This window comes from Schistocerca nitens, chromosome 2 (assembly GCF_023898315.1).
Source record: "Schistocerca nitens isolate TAMUIC-IGC-003100 chromosome 2, iqSchNite1.1, whole genome shotgun sequence".
Taxonomy (NCBI): Eukaryota; Metazoa; Arthropoda; class Insecta; order Orthoptera; family Acrididae; genus Schistocerca; species Schistocerca nitens.
Window position 1 is genome coordinate 1,099,710,929 of NC_064615.1, and position 21,153 is coordinate 1,099,732,081.

Below are 21,153 nucleotides of genomic sequence, written 5' to 3' on the forward strand. Positions count from 1 at the left end.
TGGGGCAGTGCACCAGAATATGGGCCACTGTCAACCGCAATTTTGGTTGGGTTCTTTCCACATAGGGAATCGATTTTGATGTAGGAACACTGATCACTATGTGTAATCCGACCCGACTTGGTTTCAGCTTCCATTCTAAACTGAATTACTACGGACACAGCCACGCAAACCAGCAAACACATACATGATCATCATGCCTGATGTCTCACTCACAACTGACATGAATTGCAACTTGATCATGCCACTGTAATGGTGGCATGTGCAGTGTGCAGAACTTTTGAAATGGCCCTTGTATAAAACAGCCTGTTAAAAGTTTTTTTGAAGACACTAAATGATCTCATTATTGAACACTGGATGATATAGCCTGAGTAATTTGTGCACTATGAGTTTCACTGCCACAAGGCACATACAGTTTCTAACTTTAACACTTGACTTTTGAGTGTTCAATCTCCAATATACAATATTGGAAATCAAATGTTTTGGCCCTGGAAGCCATTAGATAGGTAATCTGGAACTGGGACTGTGCACCATTTGGTAATACAGATTTACTATGCCTCTGACAATGGGGCAACTTGAGGACAGTTTATCTTTACAGGTAATGTGTTTTATACAACTCACACCAATGTTATGCCAATGATGAAAAACTTTATTTACTTTTCTGTAATTTGTAACATCCATAACGCCAACATTGGGGAAAATACAATATCATAGTAAATAAACATAAGCATTTGTAAGTATAATAATCTGTGTGTCTTGTCAATTGCTTATCATATAACATTTTACTCATGAAACCACATATGAGTTTAAATTGCAGCAAGGGGAAAAGTTGGTGACAAAGCCATATCTCCCTAGAGCTTCCTTTCTGTTTGTCAGCCACCATCTTATAATTCTTCAGCACAGGTCACCATCTGCAAAAAAAGATAGCAAATTGATTGAGAAGTCACAGCTTATCGAGGAAAGGGAGACTAAACTTTCATTGTTATTTTTAAATGAAATTTAATAATATTTCCTTACAGTTTGCTTTCACATTTGCTACAACAACTTTATTAAGAATGAGAGCCATATTACATGTAGCCATGATGGTCTTTGCAAGCAGAGCACAAGATTAAAGCCCTGGAGATCCCAGGTTCAAACATGGATAGGGGTGGGGGCTTTTCCTCACTCCAGCCCTCTGTCTGTTTTACCTGTTCCACAAGACATCTAACTGCCATCCAACTGCCTGTCAGTCCTGTGTGTAATAGGCCAAAATTTCATGCCTGGTGGGACAATCTCATGAGTGGGAAGAATAAAGATTAATGAGGAGGGTAATGACATTGTGGAGTTGGTTTAATGTGCCAAGTACTAACAACGTATAAGTATCAGCTCTCATATCATGTGGAACTGTAGAATCTAAAGTAACTGTGAGGCAGATGAAGTGAGTCTGAGCTGTACCAAAGTGGATAAGTGTGTGGTTCCTGACATGGGTGATTAAAATGCATAGTACCTACCCTACTACATGATAATGGGTGTTGTTCAAGGGCTGTGGGAGCGACACAATCTGTGCTGGCGTAAACTGGTGCCATCACACCACGTGGCAAGAGGTCACAAGAAGATCAACAGAGGCAAAAAAACAGACTCGCTGGAAACACGCCACCAACGCCCTCTCGGCCACCATTATTTCAATAGCCACCGCGGACAGGAGGGCCACTTACTTCGACACTGTTACACCAAGTTAGTTAAAGTCTGTTACATCGTATGAGTTCCATCATGTCATCAAGATGGAACTGCAGTCACAGCCTCTAGCTTAGAATCAGGCAGAAAATAGCGAACATAACAGTGTTCAAAGTCGACTTTGTACTTCAACAGCAGTGAGGCAAAAGTGGACTATATAGGAGAGGTCATACCACAACATATGCAAGCTTAAGTTAAGTAGCTCTTTGTTTACGAATAAAGAACCCAGTTAATAATTGCATGCAGTGTGTGTTCTAGAATGATGATACCGGCCACCAACTGACATCCTCTCCTTGCTTCCCACGGTACAGCTTCACAGAGATAACGAGACGACATAATCTGGTAACGAGGATTCAACAAAATCAATACTCGACAGTGCACCATGTGCAGTGTATCTTTATAAAACTAAATTCTTTGAATATGTTGTCAGAAAGGATTTGCTGATGATTCACACGTGCTTCTGTATCAGTTGTGCTAATAAAGGAAATTTTTGCTATACAGTATCTGTGTACACATTGTTTACATAGTACGAGTGCTCCTACAAGGCCACGGAGCCTGAGCCAGATGTGCAGGGAGATACATGTGCTACTGATTGTGGCATCATGTAGAAGGGAACTGCAAACGATGACGTAATTGTAAAGACTCTGGGACTGTATGTGAAGCTGTTGATGTTTATTTATTTATTCCATGTGATCTGATGGTACACAGTGTGTTGCAGATGTCAGAAAATATCATTTAACATTGTTAACATATATTAACATAAGTCTATAGTATCCTAATGTATTATATTGCTCAATGTTTTCCATTTAACACAAACAGCAAGATTACTGTTCTAAGTATTCATTTAAAGAGTAAAAACAGTGACACAACAAATATGACTTCATGGCTTTGCTAAATTTTATGTTGTCTTCGATGGACTTAATACTAGTGGGAAGATTGTTGAACAGTTGGAGGCCCATGTGGAAAACTCCCTTTTTACACAGTTGAGTGTTTGTACGTATAACATGCAGGTTTGTGTTTTTCCTGGTGTTGTGTTCACGTATTTCATTATTTTTTACAACTCTGGGGTCAGTTGGCACTATGTGTTTTCTGAAGAATTTTAGAGTCTCAAGAATGTAGAGGCAAGGCAGTGTAAGGATTTCCAACTTTCTGAAGATGGGTTTGCAGGAGTCTCTGGGTTTGCTCCCAGTAATAATACTCATTGCTCTCTTCTGGATTCTGAATGTGCTCAGAGCAGTTGGAGCATTTCCCCAGAATATTACACCATATTTTAGGTGGGCTTGTATGTAAGCGTAGTATGCACTGGTTAATGTTTTCAGGCTAGCACATGTTTTCAGTACATTCAATGCATAACAGCCAGTACAAATCCTGGCATTTACCTTTCCTGTATTTGTATTCCATTTCAGGTTATCTTGAACCCACAGACCTAGGAATTTGAAAACAGTGTCGGTATCTATTGACTGGTTATTTATAGTGACAGATGGCTGAGAGGAATTTGCATTTTGTGTTGTGTGGAAGTTCATGGAAGCTGTCTTTTTGGTGTTAATAGTTAATCTGTTGATTTTTGCCCAGTTGCTGAGTTGATCGGTAGACAAGTTCACAGCTTTTTACACAGCCTCTGTATTCTCCCCTTTGAGGAGTACAGTTGTGTCATCAACAAATATTATTGTTTTGTGTGCATCAACATTCAGGCTCAAGTCATTAGTATACAGGAGGAAAAGTAGGGGTCCCAATACTGAGCCCTGTGGAACATCTTGCTTTAGAGTTTTATTACTAGATAGTATTTCGGTTATTGAGTTGCTTTGTCTATTAGTATATTTCATGCTGACTCTCTGCATCCAATTGGTTAGGAATGTAGCAATCCAGTTGTTTGCAATTCCTCTGATATCGTAGTGTTCTAATTTTTCCAGTAATATTTTGTGGTCAACAGTGTCAAAAGCCTTTGACAGATCCAGAAATATGCCTGTTATGGGTTGTTTTCTATCTATCAGTTCTAAAAGCATATTTATGCAATCATATACTGCAGTTTCAGTAGATTTGTTGCTTCTGAACCCATGTTGAGCTAAACTTAGTAAATCTTTTTTTTTCAATGAAGTCCATCATTTTTTTGGACATTATTTTTTCAAAAACTTTAGAAAAGCAGGATGAGATTGAGATAGGCCTGTAGTTATTCATATCTTTATTATCACCTTTTTTGAAGACAGGAATTACTTTAGAAAGTTTCCGAGCTTCAGGGAAGATACTTGCCTGGAAACAACAGTCACAGAGGTGAGTTAATGGTTCAGCAATTGTGCGTTCACAATTTTTGATTACAGCTGCTGGGATACCATAAATTCCAGCTGAATATGAATTTTTTAACTCTCTGAGGGATTTTGCAACATCATTTTCAGTGACTTTGGTAATGAAAATTGACTCTGCACATGTGTGATATTTTTGGTTTGCTGGTTGGTAATTTGTGTTAGGATTATTTTGGACCAGTTTTTCAGCTATGCTTGTAAAGAAATTGTCGAATGAGTTCACCACAACTTCGGGATTAGATATAGATTCATTGTGGAGTTTGATTTCTATGTTCGTGTGTGAAGCTTTCATTTCCCCTCTTTCCCTTTTTATGATATTCCACATTGCTTTTACTTTATTGCTGGATTTGTCAATGTACTCATCATTCTGCATCCTTTTTGCTTGTCTTATCACTCTTCTTAGGATACATGTGTAGTTTTTATAGCATTCTGTTAGTTGGGGGGAGTCACTACTTTGTTTACATAACATGTGGAGTATTCTTTTATGTTTGCAAGAGATTTTTATAGCTGGTGTAATCCAACTCTTGTTTCTATTATTATTATTTATTCTTACTGGTTTTTGTGGAAAGGCCTCTTCAAAGAGGTGGATCATTTTGTCAAGAAATATGTTGAATTTCATGTTGACATCATTGGCTGTGTACATCTCTGTCCACTTTTCTTTACTAAGGAGGGCATTTAGCTTGCTCAAGTTCTCTTGGGTGAAAAACCTTCGTAAAGTTTGAGGTATCTTTGCTAACATCGACCTTTAGAATGACAGCTTGGTGGTCGCTGAATCCTGCATTGTATACTTCTAGAGTTGGGTTAGGTTTATTTCTATTTGCAAAAATTTGATCTAGAGCTGTCTTGGATGTGGGTGTTATTCTAGTGGGCTCGTTTACAAGGCCATGCAGATTATAAGTTTTTGCAATGTTAATCAATGTTTCCCTGTTTCTGTTGTGGGTGAGAAAGTCTATATTAAAGTCACCACATATAATCACATCCTGTTTCCTCTGACTTATTTTGGATAGAAACAAGTCCATTTGTAACAGAAAATCATTAATACTACTGGAGGGGGGACGGTAGATTGTAGCTACAATTAGATTTAGATCTGTAAGCTTTATGGCTGCACATTCAAAGATCTTATCTGTTCCTCTTTCCTTTAGGGTAGGAAGTGGGCTATATCCAATGTGTTGTTTGATGAAGATGGCAACCCCACCATGTCCATCATTTGATCTGGAGTAGTGTTCACACAGTTTGAAGTTGGGTAGTGAGATTAGCTTAACCACATCAGTGCAGAGCCAGTGCTCTCCTAGGCATACTACTGAGATATCACTGAGTTCACTGGTCAGCAAAATGCTTAAGTCATCAGTTTTGTTGCTCAAGGATTGGACATTGTAATAATAGATTTTCAGGTCTGAGTGGGGATTACTCAGGGGGCTCGAAGTCATATTTACTGTGTCACTGACCTTTAGTTTAAATTGTGCTGTATTCCAGGTATGTTGACTTCTGAGCAGTTGTGCTGGTTCTGTTGGCCGTCCTTGGCAGCCATCTCATCTTCCAGGTGGGCCTGAAAAGTATCCACATGCACTTCACACTGTTGAGGCATCACATTGACATTCTGGAGGGATGTCTCGATAATGTTCACCATCACATTATTGATCCTTTCACGTTCCTGACCTTTTTGAGGGGTCAGGGGGTTTGTGTTTCGTCTCTGTGACTTCGTGACCCATTTGTCTAGTGTAGTTTGCACAGTATGGCCACTATTACTCTTTTTATTTCCCATCTTGTTTGTCTTTATCCAATTGCTTATTAGCGTCTGTTTATGGTTTCTTATTGTCCCCCATAGTTGTCAGGAAGGCCAGTCTATTGCAGATAATCTCCTTGCCACATTTGTTTAGGTGTAAGCCATGTGTTGTGAAGTGGTTTCTGGCTAGTCTCTCTATTTCAAAGTTCACAGCAATTATTTTTTTGTACGCGTGTTTAGCTAAATTCAGAGCCTGTATCAGGTGGAAGTTTGCAGTATTAATTTAACTATTTAAATTTTGAACATCATATCTCCTGGGTATAGGATGGATAATGATATTCATTTTGTGACTTAGAGTGAGTATTGGTTCCAATGGTTCTACCACATGCTTCAACATTAGATCGAGAGGTTTGTCTATGTCGTTAGAACCCCCTATTACAATCAAAGTATCACGTGTACCGAAGCTTCTTGTCAAATATTCTGCGTTTTTTATCGCTTCTTTTAGTGGGGCGCCAGGTTTTACTATGCTTTTTACCTGGTATGAGGGCCCTAGTTTGTCTTGCAGTATTTGAGCACAGTCTCTTCCATGACTGTCACTTAATATTAGTACTTTCATTTTTTCTGAGATTTTCTTGCTATGTAACGTTCTGGAATTTCTTTCGTTTTTGTTCTGCACATATATTGGTGCTTGAGACATTATGTTCGTCGGCGGATTATTCATACACTTTGTGGCGGATTGTTCACTTTGGGTTAATTTTTGCATAAGATATTGTCCCGTCAAACGCCAGTTTTTGTTACGGATATTTACGTTTGGTGTGCGGATAACGAGTTCATTGTTAGTGGTTTTATTGGTTACTGCCACTTCAAGTTCATTACACTTCACTAATAGTTCATGATACTTCACCAGTAGGCTTTCAAGCTTCAGGTTGAGGTCCATTATTTCTTGTTTCAATGACGTAATTATGTGATCCTGCGTTTTTAGAGTATTGTTTACTCTGGATTCAGTTGCTTGTATGATGCACTGGCGGTATGTCCACTGTTCTTCACTGTTAAAGTATTTCAGGTTAAGTTTGACGCATTTTTCGTGATACCAGTAATTACAGTTAATACACAGAATACCTCGTATAACCCTTTTCAAACATATTTTGCACGTTGATAGTTATGTAGTTATGTTGCAGATGATGTGGGAGAATTGGTTCAGACACATACATTTCCTCAGGAGCAGGGAAAGAGGAGATGTGTTTGTAAAGTTAATGACAGAGCTGAAACGGTGGAATATTTTAAGGCGTGTAAAAAAGGTTTCTAGTATTAAAGTAGCAGAAGTGCTAAGACTCCGCCTTGAAGAGTGAACTGCTGATGCATGTAGCAAGCTACTGACAATGCAGCCGCAGTTTAACGTGTATGATGTGGGTAAGATAGAAAGGGTACAAGACAAACCTGAGAGTACACTTGCTGTCTGAACATCATGCCAACATTAACCTTCTGTGATGCAAAGTGAAGCCTGAAGGGAGAACATTCAAGCTAGAGGCAACTGCCGCCAGTGGAGCACTGTTGCTAGATTTATCTGTCTTAAGGGACAAATTGATTAAACTGCAAGAAAACATGTTAAGATTTTATTTGTATGCCACTGGGCATTAGGAAGTTGCTTCGGGGGAGCAGAGGCATCAGAAAGCCAAGCAATTTGAGACAAATTCACTCTGTGATTAACCCTACAGTGAGAGAAACAAATGGGACTACATATCAATGTGGTATGTGGTTCATGTGTGAGGATGGGTTTGAGAATGTATTTTCTACGAAAGGATAAGAGGAAATGTTGCAGTCACAGGGATAAAGTTCCAAATGATGTTCTAAACAACTGGATAGAGAGATAGAGAGAAAAGAGGTACCCAACATCAGAGTTTAATGGGGCAGATCATGTGCTGTTACAGATGACTTGTTCAGGATAATTTATTAAGAGAGAAAGAGTTTTTCAGTGACATTCTTAGCTTGTGAATGAAAAATGAAAAAAGAGATTTTATGGACATGTACACAGTGATGAGAGATATGTTTCGTTGTGTGTTAGATGTGAAATGCTAAAGAGAAGGATGCGGGGACCCTGAGAAATGTGTGAAAGGTTAAGCAACACATGGAAATTCCAAGGTGGCATGTCCAAATGTGTAGCATTAGGTAACAACAGCAGTTGCAAGTTGTGCTGTAAAACTTTCAGGAGTTGAGAGTGAGAGTGGAAAATGTTATATACTACATGAAAAGAAAGAATTAGGATAATTATGGAGCAAACAAACTTGGAGCCAAAGGTAGAGTAAATTCTCAGCCTCTGAGCCTTGCAGTTCAAACCACCAAGTTCTCAACATAGAAACTTGTAAATTTTGTAAATTTTTGTCCATGTATACTGAGTTTTGTTACAGACAAGTCTACGGTAGAGATCTGGGGACTGGTCTTCCAGATGATGGATGTAATGTTGCCCCACCATAATTTTTTGGGCTTTACTGCAGCAATCAGTAGTTCACCCGCAACAGTTGAAGACAGCCAGCAGGTGTAAAGTGTCAGTATTCTGGTTGTAGTAACAGTCCGTTTATTGAACACAAAATGGATTAAGAGGACAAGCTGAGCAGTTGCAACATCACCATGACACAAGATTTGTTACCCCAAATGTGACTGGAACAGTGGGTCATGAATCAGTATAAATAACCATTAATTTTAGCAGAGGCATCAGCAGTTCAGCAGCAGTGCTTACAAGGATGAGGAGACTATGCCAGGTGCCCTTGGACTTTGTGCTTCTCCACTGGTGGGATACCACCTTGCCGATTCCCATAGTGACCAAACTACCATCTTGGAGGGCAGCAGGTGCCATGCACTCTCACTCGCGAGACAGATTCAATCCCTGGAGGGTAGCATCCCCTGCAAGCCAGCAGTCGTAAGTGCTCTGTCTACAAGTGGCCTTGTGATGCTAACTGGGGCGGATGCCATTGTGTAAGAGCCTGTAGTCAGCATTCCTGGGCACCAATGTCATAGCCTGGAGGCTATCAGCTTGCCACAATTTCACAATGTCCTTACCACATGCTGTGAGGGGATCTGGCCACTGTCTCCACTGAGACACCCCATGTATTACTGAAACATTTTCACTTTTGATGCTGTTTGTCTATTCTGCCAACAGCCCACTCCCACTCCCTCTCCAGAACCAGTCCCACAAAGAAGTGGCCCTACACCCCAGACCCACTTCACATTTGACAAGTTGTGTCCTATATTTGAGGTGTTCTCATGTTATCTTTTAGCATGATAATGATGCAAGACTGCATGTTTCCTGTGATGTCCTGACCTAACTCAATAGAAATGGTGTTTGACTGCTGCCCTGGCCAGCATGTTCTCCAAATGTCTTACCCAATAACATCTCATCACGGGTTACCGAGAGAATGGCACCGCATCACTTGCGAGCCGCTACAATTGATGAAGTCGATGTAGTGGCCTGAGTTGCAGACCACTACATGGTCACCCAGGGATAATAGGATGGCCACCTGGCTGTCAATATTTCAAATATGGTTGTGACCTCATCGAGTGGGTGACAACAGCTAGGTGCCAAAGGCTAAATGACTTTACTGACAACTCATTTTATACAGCAAAGATGGGGAGTGTCGTCAGTCAGGAACTGTCGAGGCAACAGAATGTGACGTCAGCCACACTGGTGCCTTAATGGGACTGCAGCTAGCAGCAGCCTTGCAGAATCAATAGTGCCATCTCAGCCTGCCACAGAAAGGTATCAACCCACATGTACTGTTGGCAGACCGAATGGCAGCAAACCAGGGCTGGTGTGACATGGGATGAACCCACAATCTCTGGAGATGATGGAGTGCTGGAGGCTGGTAACCACAGTGGACCCTGTTCAAAACCTGAGAGCACCAGGCTAACTGGATCTAGTGGGCTTGTGGCCTGTGACTGCATCTCGTACCCACTGCAGTTGGAGTGGGCAGTCGTCTGGCACTGAGGGTGCATCAGTGATGCGGCTGGAACTGAACTCAGGATCGGAATGGAGGCACATAACGACATCAACCAGAAGCCTGCACTAGTCAGAACAGGAGAGGTCTGATGCCAGCTGGCTGAGAGAACACCCCCCCCCCTCTCCCCGCCCCCCTTGCAAGTTATCTTGGGCTGGGCTGGAGCCTCAGATATACTCGCACGATTTATGTCATGTCCATCTGAAAAGTGCTGCCCAAGCATTGCATGCAGAACAGGCCGCTGTACTCTCTGCTTTGCAAAATTATCAGCATATTTTCAGACTAACCTACACTAAAAACATTACCACACTACATTTTCCTTGAAAACAAAAATAATTTTAACATATTCACTAATCACATACTTAAACTATAGCAAGTGTCTTCTTTATATTCCTACACAAGCCTCGTCCACAAATGCAACATCATCTATGATTTGAATCACAAAATTTTTAAATGCATTCAAACACAGATATAACCATAACATATACAAGTACATGTTCAGGAGAAGAGATTTTACTGCAAATGGATTGCTGTTGGGCTGATAGTTGCTGAAAGTGTTGTTATTACTATAAGTCTCTTTCACAACTATGAAGTATTGTTTTGTGCTCTTTGCGTCACTATGATCAATGTGCGTGTGTTCCACACTGTACAGGGAACAAAAGGATGGAGAAAAGATATCTGTGTTCAAACTTCCAAGTGATTCTGAACTGAGGAAGAAGTGGACTCATGCTATTCAACAGGTGAACTTCATTCCACCAGAACTTTCTGTGGTTCGAATTATTCAGCTACACTGATGATACAGAAAGCAAAGTTAATTTTAGTGCATATGGGTGGTAAGCAACAATAAATTATGGTACACTACAAAATAATATTCCCAGTAAGCATTTTGACTATTTTCACTTATCTTAAATTCATTAATAAATTATTGACCTTTCTTGCCTCAGCTCATGAACTCTGCTTTAGATTATCATATTTATGAACCTTTGGTATTCATACCAGCTAATGTTTAAGTAATTACCAAACAAATACTGTATGGTATGTATCCCTAAAAAAGCCAGCTTTCTACTTGATACAATGAAGACTGAAATATATATAACTTAATGACAATATTACGAAAAGGATAGATTGCTACTCACACCATACAGCAGAGAAGCAGAGTTGAAGATAGGCACAACAAAAAAATTGTCAAGCAAGTAAGCTTTCAGCCAAAAAGGCCTTCATCGAACACACACACACACGTAACAACCACAGTCTCTTTGTACTAGATGGCACTTATATGTTGGAACTTTCATTACACTCGACCAGATGTCTCTATTCTGTCTTCCCTTCACTTTTTTGTTAGATGTTGTTTGCTATGGACAACTTTGCATTTTACGAAGAATTGTGTGGAAAATACAGTAAATACCCAGGCAGTTTTCATATTTATCTACTGTGCTGTAATAACAGAAACAACAAAAACTTTACATTTACATAGTTAATTATCAAAAAGAAAGAGATAGTCATTTCTACAAGGAAGCAGGGGGTGATTTTGGAACTCATAGCTGAAGGATGCTCGCAAAACCGTGGGAAATGTATTGAAGAAACAAGCTGAAACTGGATACAGAAGTCTGAGGTAAAAAGGAGGTCAGACAAAAATCTGCAGTCCCAGACTGTGCAGGGCAATGGAAATGATAGCAAAGCATGACAGAAACTGAGTACAAAGCAGACTGATGTGAAGTTGATATCCTGAACGTTTGCCCAATCTTAAAAGCATACAGTGTTAAGATGCATTTCTGATCTCAAACTTACAAAAACACATCCTGCAAAGAAAGCCCACCTAACAAAAATGCATGGTGAAGAAAGAATGAAGTTTCTGAATCTTTATCGATACTGGACATCTGAGGACTGGAAAAGAAAGATTTTTTTGGATGAGAAGAAATTTAATGTGTGTTGCAATGACGGTGGTCTGAAATTGTGGATGGAGCTAGGAGAGGAACTGAAGAACGATCGTGTTGTGGAAATGGAGAAGTTCAGTAAAGTATAATGCTATGAGGAGCAATGTGTTCTGTAGCCTACGGTGGACTGCAAGCCGAGCGGTGACCTCTCCAGTTGACAGGATGCTAGGAAATGACTGTGGACACATCAGAAACCCCAAAGAAACATTATTAATTCATGACACCTTTATTCCTGCCGAGTACAATGTGGCCCGCATAACACATGCTGGCTGAGCTTGGTGATATCAACGACCTTCCCCGACTCCTCGCTGACTCGGAGCGATGACACCAGCTCTGAGCTGCACCAGTCTTGCTAGCGCAGTGCCGCGTGCTGTGACGTAGCGGGTGGAATGCCCTTACTTTGGTCGCTGGCGGTGCCCGGCTGGCCGGCTCGCTCGGCGGCGGATAGCAGGCCGCTGCGCGTAGGAGCTCTGGGTTGGAGTCCCGGCGCTGTCGGCAGGAGAGGCGTTCTCGTAGTGTGGAGTGTACTCTATCTCACCCCGTCTTCTTCCCTGCTCCTCCTGGTGGCTTGTCCGCGGTGGACGGGCAGAACGGGCTGCAATCCCCCAGCGTCGTCGGCTCACCCAATTGTGACAGCGGATACACAGAGCCTAGGTCCCGCACGATCTCGACGACGGCTCACTCATGTGGTCAGCATTGGCGGCGAGCGAGTCTGCCATGATGTCTGCTAATCCTGGGTTGATGACTGACAGCGGCAGCAGAGAGGACCAGAGCTGGTACTGTCCCCTCACGTCTGCTGCTGGATGGGCCACCCTTACTGCAACATCTCCTTAATAAAGATTAACATGTCGATCACCGTGCTGAGCGCTACGCAGTGTCCCAGTATACATCTAACTGCGAGTGCCCTGTTGCTCCCTGTTGCTATCAAAGCTGGTGTATTTAAAGGAAGCACGAGCGACGTCCTGATGTCATGCTCATTTGTAATGATCGCATTTGTTCCACTTATACTGCTGATTTATCTGTCGTACTCGCCCCTTAGGTGTTCTTGTGACAGAGTTATGTGTTGTTATGGCAGACTTACGTGAAGTTATGAAATGCAGTACAGCTGACGCTATACCTATGTCTTACACTCTACGAAAGTATCCGTCTAACACAAACCCGTGTGCTAAGCAATTCTCTCTCGCCTGTTGTGTGTAATCAGGCCACTGCCCCTGGGTGATGACACATTCCGATACATGTGCAATCCTCTTACCTCTTGGCTAACCTACTGCCTCTGGCTCTCGGCATAGGCAACGAAACTTTGACAATATTCCACGTTTCCAACTCTTTACTATTACGCGACACTACAGTACTAAAGGAGGATGGAGAATTGAGATTTGTGTACATTTAATTACAAGGTTAAAATACTGTGATATCCTTAATAATGAGGTATTATATACTGCAAAGGATCATTTCAGTGGAGAAACCTAGGGCCATTTGTTTTACAAGATGACAGTGCTAACAGTCACAGTCTCAGGGTTGTTCAGGTGCGTTGCACAGATCTGTCTATTGAGAAGTTATGGTAGCTCCCAAATTCTCCCGACATGAAGCCCACCAAGAATCTGTGGGCAATTATGTCTCAGAAACTAACTAAATATTGCTGTATGAATGGCACAGAGGTAGAATTGAAACAATTGAGGAAACTGTTCATATCTGATGCTATGAAACTGAACGTGGTACATGTGAAAAATTTGTCAAGTCAAAAAGAGATCCAGCTCAAGTCCATAAAAAGGAATAAGGTGGAAACACATTTTAATTTTGACATAATATGTTTTGTAAAACTTATTTTCACTTAAAAAATATCAGTAAACTAATAACATACAGCTTCTTTGTTGTTGCTTCAACATACATTACGTAAAATTTGTAAGTGCGGATATTATTTTGGATCGTACTGTAGAACGACGAAGGTTATATTATCAGTGCACAGTTTCATTGAACATGTTGTGCAAATGCCTTTTATTCCTCAGAGTAGTTTCAATACATGTTAACTCTACAGTGCATAAGCTACATAAAACTGTATGTGACAGAGCTACCAGTTTATTTAATTTCAACTCTCTACAGGAAGTAGAAATGTAAATCTAGCATCAGAAAAATTCTGATCCTAAAAGATGATAACTGGCATTTTTTGTATTATGAATAACAAAATTTTTTAAGTTAGTGACATGTACGGATCTCACTTTGCTATAGAAGATGTGTTTGAAGTAAGATGATAGACAATGTGTAAGTGAAAGTATTTAATTTCAAAATGTTTCCAGAATAATTTTCTTTTCATTTCCTTTCCCAGTTCTTAAACACATTAATAACCTCAGGAAAAAAAGTTAAATTAATACAGTGAATGAACAGTGGAGAGAAGTCCTGCAAAAAGATTATGTACAGTTCCTGGATTTAACTTTGAAAAAACTCCGTATGGTGTGTGTGTGTGTAAAAACTGAAGAGCCAAAGAAACTGGTATAGGCACGCATATTCAAATACAGAGATATATAAACAGGCAAAATACGACTCTGCAGTCAGCAACACCTTTACAAGACAACAAATGTCTGGTGCAGTTGTTAAATTGGTTACTGCTGCTATAACGGCAGGTTATCAAGATTTAAGTGAGTCTGAACGTGGTTTTAAAGTTGGTGCATGAGTGATGGGTTACACCATCTCTGGGGTAGCGATGAAGTGGGCGTTTTCCCGTACATCCATTTCAAAAGTGTACTGTGTATATCAGGAATCTGGTAAAATATCAAATCTCCAACATCGCTCCGGCTGGAGAAAGATCCTGCAAGAACGGGACCAACAATGACTGAAGAGAATCATTAAACATGACAGAAGTGCAACCCTTCTGCAAATTGCTGCAGATTTCAATGCTGGGCCATCATCAAGTGTCGATGTGCAAACCATTCACCGAAACATCATTGGTATGGGCTTTTGGAGCTGAAGACCCACTCGTGTACCCCTGATGACTACACGACACAAAGCTCAACACCTCGCCTGGGCCCGTCAATGCTGACATTGGACTGTTGATGACTGGAAACATGTTGCTTGGTTGGACGAGTCTCGTTTGAAAGTGTATTGTGCAGATGGATGTGTATGGGTATGGAGACAACCTCACGAATCCATGGACCCTAGATGTCAGCAGGGAACTGTTAAAGCTGGTGGATGCTCTGTAATGGTGTGGGGCGTGTGCACTTGGAGTGATATGGTACCCCTCATACATCTAGCTACAACTCTGGCAGGTGATACATATGTCAGCATACTGTCTGATCACCTGTATCCATTCACGTCCATTGTGCATTCCTTCTCACTTGGGCAATTCCAGCAGGACAAAGCGACACCCCATGCATCCAGAATTGCTACAGAGTGGCTGCAGCAACTCTCTTCTGCGTTTAAATACTTTTTCTGGCTACCAGACTCCCCAGACATGAACATTATTCAGCATATCTTGGATGCCTTGCAACGTGCTGTTCAGAAGAGGTCTCCACTGCCTCATACTCTTACAGATTTATGGACAGCCCTGCAGGATTCATGGTGTCAGTTCCCTCCAGCACTACTTCAGACATTAGTCGAGTCCATGCTATGCTGTGTTGTGGCACTTCTGCATGTTCACGGGGCTCTACACAATATTAGCCAGGTGTACCAGTTTCTTTGGCTCTTCAGTTTGTATTAATTTGCAGAAGCCTCCATGTTAAACTGTGTATGAAGGGCGAAGAGATTGTTGCAAACACACTTACAAAGACAGTAAGAGTATTAAGTTAAGTTGAAAATGTGCTGAAGTTATGTGCAGACTTAATTAGTATCGGAGTGATTTACACATGCCAGATGCTCACTCCTTGGAAGATTAACAACCCCAGAGAGTAAGAAAAGGTTTGTTTCACTCCTGAAGGCACAAACTGCATTGTCTCATCAGTCCATGGCTCGTCTTAAATTTGATCCAAAATGTTGATTCTCTGTTCCATTTTTTTTTCTATTTCTCCACATCCTTACAAGCTTTTACAATAATTAGGTTTTTTCATTTTACCTCATCCCAATTTATTAAGGAAGCTTAGCTAGAATGTAAATGAGAAGCCAAGTAATCTAAATTTCTTAAGTCACCTGAAGGATGAAGTTTCATGTCTGAAACCATATGTGCTGTTGATGACCTTTACGCTAGATGAGATTCACATCACGCCATACGTAGATTGTAAAGGAAGAAATATTACTAGGTGCTTTGGATACTGCTCATATAGCAAAAAGTGCACATGTATTCATGATTCAAAGCATACTTTCTGTTGTGGGTGGTGGTATAGACTGATGAAAATCTCACTGCTGCTGAAGAAGACTAATAACGGGTCCTGGTATGATGGATGCATGGGTTCTAAGGGAGCACACACCCAATGACAGTGATGCAGAATAGTGAAAATATTACTTGACATTGGTAACGCAGTTACAGATATTTTAGAATGCGAGTTTAACCTCTCCGTCTTGTGTTGACAACAGTTCCATGAAGACAAATTAAATAATGTTTTCTGAACTAAAGTTGGAAGAAAACTGATCTTCTGTCTTTATGTACTATTCGAAGAACAGTTTAAATCTCTAGGCATGCAGTCTCTGTCCATGCATGATAATTCTATTCACTATTCTCTTTCTGGTGAGGACTAACCACTATCTACCTATCGGCCACTGTTTATATCTCACTCGACGACTTGAAGACGTGACAAACACTCTGTAGGAACTCCCTAGCAAGACTTGGACTGACTTACAACTTGCAAATGACAACGTATGTGTGTACACAGTTGCTTAAGCACACGTCTCTCTTCCTGGTGATGCTGCAGCTCCAGACGGTGTGATTATCGCAGCAGTGTGAATGGTTTGAATGCAACGATGTTTCTGCTGTGGATAGATGTTCATGGTACTCCTGGTACCAACTGTTGCCAACTCTTTTTGTGTAGTATCTCAGTACACCACACTTTCTTCTTTTAGGAAAAGCTATACATCTATTGCCTGTGAAGAAACTGAATGGAGAAAACTTGAGCAACGTAGTAAGGACATTAGTAGTAGAGATAGAAGCTATTGGCTTTCAAATTATTTTTATTTGTTGCAGGTAATAATGCTATCAACAGATAATCTGTCACACGTTTCGCAATGTCACAACCCTATCCCGTGTGTGTGTGTGTGTGTGTGTGTGTGTGTGTGTGTGTGTGTTTAGCAGTACTTTTGCTGTGCCTGTCTGTGACTCACCATCGCCACTGTATGGTGAGTGGCAATCTATCCTTTTCATAATATTGTCATTATTTCACCCTGGCTTTTACAGCACATTATGGATTTCAGATGGAAATTTTTTTCAAATGTGAATGAGAATTTCAATTTTTAATTTTGCAAAAAGTGCATCTCCAAAATGTTTTCAAAACATTATACACAACACTTCACATAATTGTTAACTAATTCCCCAAGTATGGGTTCACATCTATATAAAATTTCAAAAATACATATTTCACTAAAGAATGATACTTTTGTAAAATTTAAGTGGAAATATACATAAGTTACCAATAATAAATTTGCACTTTTTCATAAATTTATTTTTAGTCTATTTAAAATGTAACTCCTGAGTGTAATGGGTGATTATTTTATTAGAACTATTAAAAATATGTTTTTTTTAAAAAATACAATTGTACTCTGATAGCCACAATTATAAAAAGTTATTACTGTATGTAATTAGTGCAAATTAGGATAGTAAGTCAAACAATGGAAAATCCAGGGTGTGTGTGTGTGTGTGTGTGTGTGTGTGTGTGTGTGTGTGTGTGTGTGTTTTGATGAAGGCCTTAACGCTCGAAAGCTGTAACTGTGAGAGTCTTTTTGTTGTGCCTATGTGTGACTCAGCATCTCCGTTATATGGTGAGTAGCAACTTTCCTTCTCATAATATTATTGGGATAGTAAGTCTAATTCTTTATTCCAGCTATTCTTGATAGAAAATGCTTAGAAAGTTAAAAGTCTGCCGCAGAGCGGCTAAAAGTGGGCAGCCAAGCAAGAGGCGGACGACTCATTTGGGAGCCACAGCGACACTGAGGTGGGTCCTCGGGACGGAGTAGGTAACCATGGGTTAGCCACGTATGGCCAATGCAGAGCTGGCATAGGACAACTGATTCGCTGCAAAAGGCCTGCAGGGAAGACTCCCACACATTCACAGTCTCCTTAATGGCATGCAGTTTGTTGTGCATACTGTTATGCCATTCCATCTCCCAAAGCCAGAAAACCCTGCGGTGTAAGACAGAACGCCGGTCAGCTTCGGAGATGCCTATCTCTAGAAGTAGTTTCCGCATCGCCTGTTTGGCCAGCCTGTCGGCAAGTTCGTTGCCAGAGATACCGACATGTCCTGGGGTCCACACAAACACCATGGAATGGACACAACCAGAGGGTGGCGAGTGTAGCACTGGTTGATAGCTTGTAGGCTGCTCAATGAGTCAGTACACAGGAGAAATGATTCGCGGATGTACTCAAGAGCATGAGACTTGGCTGCCAGCTCTGCAGTGAAAACACTGCAGCCAACTGGCAAGGAGTGCTGCTCAGTAAGTCCTCCATGAACATATGTGAAGCCTACGTGACCATCAGCCATTGAGCCGTCAGTGTGAACCACTTCAGAGCCCCGGAACATGTCAAGAATTGAGAGGAAGTGACAGCGGAGAGCAGTGGGGTTAACGGAGTCCTTAGGGCCATGCAAAAGGTCCAGACGAAATTGCGGCCGAGGCGTACACCATGGAGGCATATGTGAACGGTCCACAAGTAGAGGTGGTAAAGGGAAGGACTCCAGTTCGGAGAGAAGGGACCACACGTGAACCGCAACTGTTAGCCCCCATCTGGGTCACCGATGCGACCAGAAACTATGCCAGAAATAATAAGAAACAGGAATGAGGACAAACTTGAGGAACGAAGGCTACAAGAACCACATGCATTCATAAAACACACACGCTGCCACTCACTTGAGAAAGTGTCATCATAGATTGATGCCTTATGATGTTGCTCACCGGTTTCCAGCACAATTTCTGATGCCAGAATGCCTGGGTTGATGACCACTACGTAGTCATCCAGTGACACCAGGAAGGCCACCTGACCATCAGGATGTTGAACGCAGGTGATCTTGGAGAGAGAGAGAGAGAGAGAGAGAGAGAGAGAGAGAGAGAGAGAGAGAGAGAGAGAGAGTAAAGATGGGTCTGTGGAGTCAGCAAGACCAGAGAATGCTCTCAGACCATAAACAGCTTTCTTGACTACACATTCTATACATCGGAGTCTGTGAGTGCCTGCAGTCGGGAACCACTACGGTGGTAGACTGCAATGTCGGCCACGTTGGCAGCAGAATGCGATGTCGGCAATGGTGATGGCAGCTGGTCGGAGCAGACTTGCTGAGTGGGTAGTGTCACCTCAGCTGGTGTGGACTAGCAGCCAGTACATGTACTGACAGTGGTGACCCAGACCTGGTGTGACCTGTGACCTCCTGAGACAATGGAGGGCTAGGGCCCCACTGGTGTGAAGCACCTCCACAGGAACGAATGTTGTTCCACAACTGAGAGCACGAGGCTGGCAGGAAGTAGCATACCTATGGCACACCTTGTAGATGGTGCATTTGGAGGAGGCAGCTGGCACCGAGGCCCCATCAGTGCTCTGGCTGAAGTCCGAACTGAAGCGGAGGCATTGTGCGATGGTGATCACATCAGAAGCCTGTACTGATATCAGCACAGGATAGGCCTCAATCCAGCTGATGAGAAGCTCATCCACAGTGCAAGTAATCTCAGCTGGGCTGGAGGCCCAGATACACTCGGCCGGACGACGTTATTCTGATACGAAAGTTCCATTCGACGTCATGTCCATGTTGCTGCAGGTGTTGCACGTGGATCTGGCTTGTCTGGTGTAGGGCAGCTTGAGGAACACAGGATGCTGAGGTAGAAGTACTCCAGTGCCTACCACTGGATTTTCTTCTCCAGAAGTTCACTTGTGGGCACATTCAAGCCAATACCGCAACATCTGGAATAGAATTGCAGTAGCATGGAATGAAGTAGCTGTAACTATCACCTACATTCAAACTGACACTATGCCCTTGCCAGGCTAGAGACAACATCACTGTCAGACATGTCAACTCTGTGTACTAAATTTTGCACCCTATCAGAGATTGTGTACTAAATTTTGCACCCTATACAACACGAGTCTCCTACAAGTTGAATCATGTATGCTTCCTACTCTACTGCAAATACGAAATAACTAAACCGTATTTATTCCTGGTGTTGTTGAAGACTGCATTGCCACTGATTCTGTACGAACATTTACCTGTGCTGCTGACGGACGGCACGTAACATGAGAGAAGCTCAAAGGCAAGCTGAGCTTGTGTCAACTGGTATAAGAAATGTCCAAAAATATGACTGAAGAAATGGAAAATTAATATACAACTCCATAATAGGAGATAAACATAGTATACATTTGTTAGAGCTAGCCATTAAGCAATGATAAACTGTTGACGTGTTCCAACGTGACCTGAAAAGTGGTTTCTTCGTGTAGCATTTGCAAGAAGATGGTGGCTTGTTTCATTAGTAACACTGGACACATCATGAGCATTACTTTACAGATTCAAAGGATATTTAATACAAATGGTACAAAACACTTAGTTTGTGACAAGTCACTGATGAAATCTGGATAAACAACAAAAAAACGTCACACTGGTCTTCATCGTGACAATGCCAGCTGTCACACAGCACATCGAGAACTTAAGTATTTGATGCAGGGAAACACTGATTTCATTCTATTTGCCAATATTCATCTGCTTTATCACCTAATGAAAAAGAAAACACATGTGGACAGCAGTCGTTATCACATCACATAGTTGTTGAATCTTTCCAAAAGGATATTTCTCAGGTATGAACATCAAAGTAGGAAAAATGTTTCCAGAATTGATTCAAACAAATTGAAAAGTGTATACATTTTAAAGGCAAATAATTTGACAAACAAAAATAATTTATTTTGTCAAAGTTTGTAAGATGGTTCTCTTCATGTGTGTTCCTTCACACTCTCCTTACAGGGAGCACCCTGCTTACAAGAAGACATCATGAACCACTCTTCCCCCTCTGATTTTCTTCAGAAGCGTAGGATCTGATGGTCAGTGCCCTTACATCAATTTGCTAAAACAGTATAGCACAACTCTCAAAGAAACTCAGATAAAAATTGCCTTTGGTAATTAGAAGACTTACAAACACAGTTACGTACAAAAATGTTTTGAGTTTATTTACGTAACTGCCAATAGCTGAGTGGAAAGCACAAAAGCCCTGTAATTGTGAGGTCATCAGTTCAAACCTTATCAATGGCAGCTTTTTAAAAAATTCTATTCGTATTTCATATTTACTAACAGATGGAAATTTTAACTAACAAAGTTTAATCTTCTTTAGTGTATCTGTCTTATGACAGGTTTCAACTGGAACTCCTCCATTGTGTCCTGTTCTGAGCATCTTCTTTCGTCCAT

The 21,153-nt window shown here is 41.3% G+C and overlaps 1 protein-coding gene across 12 annotated transcripts in view; it reads right to left on the reverse strand.

Moving 5' to 3' along the window:
• Positions 1-637: 637 nt before the first annotated feature.
• LOC126237492 (fibronectin type 3 and ankyrin repeat domains protein 1-like) overlaps positions 638-21,153 on the reverse strand; it is a 66,263-nt gene continuing 45,747 nt past the window's right edge. For 9 of the 12 annotated variants that reach the window (XR_007545088.1, XR_007545083.1, XR_007545085.1 and 6 more), the window contains 2 exons: positions 12,053-19,670; positions 638-908 (listed from right to left, as the gene is read on the reverse strand). Coding sequence is in view for 1 of the 12 variants with exons in the window: in XM_049947643.1 (XP_049803600.1) it covers positions 902-908 (7 nt within the window). In the remaining 11 variants the exon portion in view is untranslated. The remainder of the gene's footprint in view (positions 909-12,052; positions 19,671-21,153) is intronic. The other 3 variants (XR_007545080.1, XR_007545079.1, XM_049947643.1) reach the window with 3 other exon arrangements.